Source organism: Halyomorpha halys, unplaced genomic scaffold (genome assembly GCF_000696795.3).
Source record: "Halyomorpha halys isolate HHAL.00 unplaced genomic scaffold, Hhal_1.1 Scaffold516.1, whole genome shotgun sequence".
In the NCBI taxonomy this organism is placed as follows: Eukaryota; Metazoa; Arthropoda; class Insecta; order Hemiptera; family Pentatomidae; genus Halyomorpha; species Halyomorpha halys.
Window position 1 is genome coordinate 426,466 of NW_027115901.1, and position 6,766 is coordinate 433,231.

A 6,766-nucleotide genomic window follows, 5' to 3' on the forward strand; every position below is an offset into this window, starting at 1 on the left:
TATATATAAGAACGTAAACTAACGAGAAACATTCTACTAATTTAATTTAATGCATTTTCTGTAATTTTCTAATATCCTTTATAATATTCTTTGTTTCAGGAGAGGATCTAGAGGATGCATATAAGCCCCGGAGATGGATATCAGCCGGCGAAGGGCCATATCGGCTTATCGTGTCGTCTGAAACAGAGTCTCTGGACCCGGAGGAATCGGTCTCCCTAGCCGCCGCACAGGCCAAGAAGGAGCGGGGAAAAGTCTCCGGTGAAGACTATGACAAAGTCACCCAAAGGATCATCCTCAAGCGAACCAGGAAGAGGGACCGTTTGTCTTCGGAGATTCTGAACCAGCGAAAGAGGCGAAGGAACCCGACGTCTTCGACGACAGGCCTCCCACAGACCATGTCCTACAACCTCTACAACCACTTCCGCCCGCTAGAGCAAGATGTACCTCAGGATCATCTCATTCCTTTTCTCGACTTTGGTAAGAAGTTGTCGACACCTAGTGGAAGCGATGGCTCGTCTACTCCTAAGGTCGATGACAGAGATGAAGATGACGTGTTCCACGAAGACATGGATGTCACGGTAATGAAGAAGGCTGTAGAGAGGAATTCAGCACCGCGAGGACCCATTCAGTTGAAGCCCACGCATATCGCCAGCTTCTTCACAAGCAACTCTTCGGAGCCCTCTCTTCATGTAAATAAAACCGTACAGATTTCCAATGATACTTCGAATGTTCAAATTAAGACTGACCATAAGGATGTTCATTATGATCTGCAATCCAACGAGAGTGGCATAAAGCTTCATGCAGTTCTTTCACCCAACTATGGCTTGAGGCTAAACAAAACTGAAAAAGAAACGACAAATAGAACTGAAAGCAGTACTGAGGCTAAAGGCACAAATTCTACAACTGAAGCTGATCACGTGAACATCACTTCGACTGAGAGAGCTGTCACTGAAAAAGTAGAAACCAGTCCACAGCTGATAACAGAATCCAACGTTGAACTTGATCAGCCTCTTTCTAAAGTGAATATTGACAATTCAGAACGTGATCCTTTCCCAGTTCCTATTCCAGCGCCCAGACCTACAGCAAGAATTCTTTCCACCGCAGTGGTCACTTCTGTCTCTGTCAAAGAAACGCTTCCTAGGTTGCCTAGGCTCAAGCCTAACATTACCCGACCAGAAACCTACCAGAGGCTAATGTTGAAGAATACGACTTCTGAAAATATAACCCAAACCCCACACATCAGCCATGACCCTAGGCTTCGATTGGACAACTATACACTAATTGGGCTGCAGAATGCCAGGCGTAAACCTTACACTACATTAAGACCAAAGACAACCACTTACAGACCCGTAACTTTCAGAAGTGCGTTTAGGAGGAACATGACAGGTTTGGGCACAGGAGTGGTTCATGTTGTGTCGACACCTCCGACCTATATTGAAGTTCCAAAGATCATTACCAATCCTCCTGTAAGGCTTGCTCATATTGACACAAAGCAATTTCCAGCTAGGGTCCAAAATTTCTTTACTACAGTAGCAACTTCTTTCAGACCTAGTACAGCAAGATCTTCAACATCCTTAGCTCCTATAATAACATCTTCTTCTACTGCTCCAATAGAAACCACATCCATCTCTGTAACTACAACTGCAAGACCAACAACTATAGAAACAAGCTCTGTCACAACTGCAACAAGTCCACCTTCAACAACTGCTGGGACTACCACAACTACCATATCGGCACCTGCAATGACCACTAGTCATCTCATTGCTACAGAAGGATTCCCATCTGATTATCCTATGCGAACCGAACTTGGAATAGTAGAAGACATAAGTGGTGAAGTGGAAAACGCAACAGTACACATAGAGTTTAAGCCTTTGGACACATTGCGAACTTCCTCAACGACTGAACCATCCGGAAAAGAACTTGGTAAAAGGCCGAGTCTGCTCTGGATATACAATCAGAGAAATCATTCAATTTTGAGAAATCAACCTGTAGGGGTCGCCTACCCTGAGTCACAGATAGGCCTTGTTACCTACGTTTTGGCTGCTTTGGCTCTCATACCACTTATCCTTGGCCTTTCAGTTCTTGTCAGGCAAATTTTCAGGAAGTCAAAAAAGAAGGTAATTTTTTTATTATAAACAATAATTAATATACACGATAATGAACTAAATAAAGTAAGTTATTAATTGAGTAAGTAAAGAATAAATTAACTACGACTTAGTAAGTGATTGTATCATTGGAATTATACAAATTATTAATTTATTGAGATTCTCATTACATGAGGTAAGGAAATGAAAAAGGGGATAAATCCAAAAATATGCATAATTCAGGGGAATATGTTTTTGAAATAATTATTATTGGGTCAGTAATATTTAAACTACAACAGAAATAGATTTGTAAATTATTTTTCAGTTTTAACAAATCCCAAATTTAATAAAAAAAAATATGGATTTATTCCATTTTACAATGATAATTTTAAATATTAGTAAACCAGGGATAAAAAGTAAAGGTAATTTAAAAACATTAATAGTTTAATTATTAAAAATTAATCTCAAACAATTATATAAAAAAGGAAGCAAATTTTATGTAATAATTTTTCAAGATATATTTTTTATAATAATCACAAAAAGTGATTTAATCTTTTTTTGTTGCTGAAAATCAATAACGTCTCTGTAGATCCATTTGGTGCAGCAAGTGACTTTTTTTAGAAGCAGGTTTAGCCCTATTCTTTATAGATTTTTAATATGAAAATCATATAAACATCAATAAAGATGCTGTAGCATATAATATATTTTATTCTACATAAAAATTTTTGTTTGATTTTATGAAAGTATAACTCAAGCAGTCAGGCGATTTTTAACTTGAAACTGTTTTTCGCTACTACTAGGTTAACAATTTTATTATTAAAATCAGCTTTTGGTTTTCTAACTTTATTGAAATTAAAATAAATAACTCTGCAGCTAATGAACATAGAAGTGAAGCATAAGACCATTAATATCCAAAATATTTTAATAATATATTACAGAAGTTATAGTAATATGGTTTGTTTGATAACTTTTTAATATTACAGATTATACTCTTAGTTAGAATAAGCCGATTTCAAAAAATTCCATTCATAGTATTTTCTCATTTTTAGGTACTTGATGAATCAGAATATTCTTCTGAGTACAACAGGACACCTCTTCCTACCAAATTGCCAAGGGTGCCTCCTCATATTGTAAGTATTATATTGTAATTACCATAAATCTACAGCTAACATTTTTTTGTATAAATACTTGGTTTAAAACAAAAAATAGGTTACTTTCTAGCTTTTCATCAATCCTCCTAATTTGGTCATTATTCCAACTTAGAACTTACTGCTACTTTACACTTTAAAATTAAGAAAACGATTTTTCCTGGGTGTCTAATGGTTCAGAAATATTTTTAAAAGTCAAGGTATTTTTCAAAACTGGAATAATCTGAGAATTTCATTTTAATAAACACTGAAAGTTAATTGTAACATTCTACAAGTCTAAGAGAGTGCAAATTTACTCCATGGATCAGAATCTGTGGGCATCATGAAAACATTTATTTTCTTCTTTACTTTAATGTTAAATTTAGTAATATATTATATTCATCCATTGTTTATTACTGCTAACCTGAGGATGGATAATTATTTTAATTAATAAAAATTAAAGGTGCTTATGATTTTTTTTTTTTTTGAAAATTCAGAATTTAAGCCCTGCTAGATCATTTCAATCTATCAGTCTTACCCTACGCAATCTTTGGTTTTACTGCCATTCTGACAGACCATGACCCTTATGTGTAGATACTCTTTCTCTCAACAACTTATTATAAAATGTGAAAAATAGAGATAATAATTTTGAACATATTTACAAGTAACTTTTTTTGATTTTAGAATTGGGAAGCCGAGAAGCAAACATCTCAAACAGTTACAGTAGCTTCAGCGATTCCAGTAACCAAATGGGAGTTCTCCAGAGACAAGCTAAGACTTCAGACTGTTTTGGGTCAAGGAAACTTTGGACAGGTGATTTTTCAACATTAATAAAGGTCTTTGAATTGTCAAAATAGTATTTAAAAATTCCAAGAAAATTTATTTGCTCATTACCATATAAAATTTACAAATTCACTATATCATAAATTTATAAATTAAATGAAAGTTTCATTTTATGAATCAGGACCTGACAGGTGAGGGTTTGGGCGTGGGTCCCAGAACGCTTGGTTCAGAAAGTTGTCGGTTCCAATACTACCTGGATGAGTCAAAATTTATTTCATATCAAACCCAAGAAATGGATCTTGATATTTCCACTCTGGGTCTGTATAGGTTCTCAATGGAAGGCTTGAGCCATAAAAAAAAAAGTTTCATAGTTGACTTTAGTTATCAATATTGGTAGTGCTAAGTGGTCCTTGCTATCAACTCTAGCTTCCCACAAAATAAATATGGCACTGAAAACCCAGAATATTGTTACCTATAGATTTATAAATAAAAAACCTATAGCACTACAACTCATGAAGGGTCAGGGGCTCAGTACTTTGTAAGGAAGAACGATCACTAGATCTACAGTTGGTCAGGGAGGTGATTTGATTGGAATAATGCTCAACCACCAGGTTTTTCCCTAAAAACATTAGAAAGATATTATGAAAAATTATTTTATACATATCCAATGAAACAACTTATATATTTATGAATTTTAGAATTGAAAAGAAATGTCAGTATATGTCATATCTAAATAAATAATAATGTAATGCTTGTTTATTATTTAAGTAAAATCTCCTAAAGTTCTTAACAGTGTAAATTGGTTCTTAAAAAATGTACACACTACTTTTCCTAAATGTTCGGGTTCCTGGGAAGATTCTTAGCTATTGAAATCGTGGATTTACGCAGTAGAAAAAAGTTATAAACAAAATTAAACTTTATTGGTGCATAAATCAGAAAGTATACATTTTTTTTAATGTTATTATATACCAATCAGTTGGTTTCCTTCTGAAAAATAGCAAAGAATATTTTTAATTCCATTAAATGATTTTATATACACAAAAAATCATAAAAAAAACTAAAGAGGCTTCAAGTGAAGTAGTCCTTATATTCATTTGCAGCAAAATATCATTGGCCCGCCTTATATTTCGCCTTAAAAAAATAACCCATCACCTATTGAACTTTCACCTATATTTTTAAAATATTTCATGTAGGATTTAGTCTGGTTTTCTTATAATTTTGTTTATTTTTATTATTTCTTGAAACCCCCCTAAATTCTCAATACTTATTTGAAAGATAGTAATTGCCTAAATAGATCCTTCTTGGACCAACATTAGTAATGAGATATGAAAAAGTTTTTGCATCACAGTATTACAGAAACCGATTAGTTAAGATTCCAGAGATAACTGATATTTTATTAACCGATTTGTATTCTATATTATTATCATATATTTTTATTACATATACTTATTTACCACTATTTAATGAATAATTAATTCCATTAATAATCCCGTTTGTAAGAAATTAAAAATTAAAAAAACAATAATGACAACTGTCACTACATATATTTTTACAATTATATCTTCAACTTCTATAATCATTTTTGTTTCGAGAGTCAAGTTTGTATTCAGTTTTCATTAATCCATCAATTTACTGTTTATCTCCATCAGTTACATAATAACTATTATTCTAGTATAATATCTCCAAAAAGGGGACCTGAACTCACTAAACCAAAATACATTTCTTTTAATTATCCTATCAGTGTTATGCATTGATAATTACTTAGTTGGTTATAAGTAAATTTTTGCCACAGGTTTGGAAAGCTGAGGCTGACGACTTAAGTGGTCATGAAGGATCAACTCGTTTAGTCGCCGTGAAGACAGTGAAGGAAGGAGCCAGCTTGAGAGAGAAGGAAGATCTCCTCAGGGAGTTAGGGATCATGCAAGAGCTCGGAGCTCACCCAAATGTTGTCACCCTCTTAGGCTGTTGCACAGAGAAAGGTCTGTATCCCATTAAAGCTAGTTTAATGTGTAAAAGATGTATTATATGTATATATAAATCATAATCATCTTGTTTAATTTGAATAATCTTTATTACTAAATAAATAAACCCTGATATAATGAAATAAGGAATACTATAAACTGTGCTTTATTAAAGTGAATTAGATACATGATACATGTAACATGAATAACTATGATTATAGCCTTTACTTAAGCAAACATATGTTTTAACAACTGCTATATAAATATCAGTGGTATATGAATATCAATGGAACATGAATATCAGTGGTATATGAATATCAATGGTACATGAATATTAGTGGTATATGAATATATGTATTGTATATAAATATTAGTATATCAAACCCATTTTATTTCAATCTTCAATTTATCTGGTCAACAATGCAACACTGAATCATTTATCAGTTCATATATATACTAACAAATTCGTAAAAAATTATTAAATAGCCAAAAATCACTATCTTTTAATGTTAAATTGAACTTATTACATTTTTTCAACTATTTCCAAAATTAAAGAGTTCTCATATTTTTTGGCTAATAATGTCAAAGAACTACATCATGATAGTAATCATATCCTTGCTTGAAACTTAAAATATTAGAATTTATTTATTCTATATATATTAAATAAAAATTAAAATATTTAAAAATATCACATTTTGTCTTCTCCTATTGGAAACTCTTCTTCTTCTTCTTCTTCTTCTTCTTCTTCTTCTTCTTCTTCTTCTTCTTCTTCTTCTTCTTCTTCTTCTTCTTCTTCTTCTTCTTCTTCTTC

The 6,766-nt window shown here is 32.8% G+C and overlaps 1 protein-coding gene across 1 annotated transcript in view; it reads left to right on the top strand.

The window, feature by feature from the left end:
• LOC106683775 (uncharacterized) overlaps positions 1-6,766 on the top strand; it is a 365,532-nt gene that overhangs the window by 353,957 nt on the left and 4,809 nt on the right. The window contains exons 2-5 of the mRNA XM_014425456.2: positions 100-2,117; positions 3,134-3,214; positions 3,896-4,024; positions 5,787-5,973. Of these exons, the coding sequence (XP_014280942.1) occupies positions 100-2,117; positions 3,134-3,214; positions 3,896-4,024; positions 5,787-5,973 (2,415 nt within the window). The remainder of the gene's footprint in view (positions 1-99; positions 2,118-3,133; positions 3,215-3,895; positions 4,025-5,786; positions 5,974-6,766) is intronic.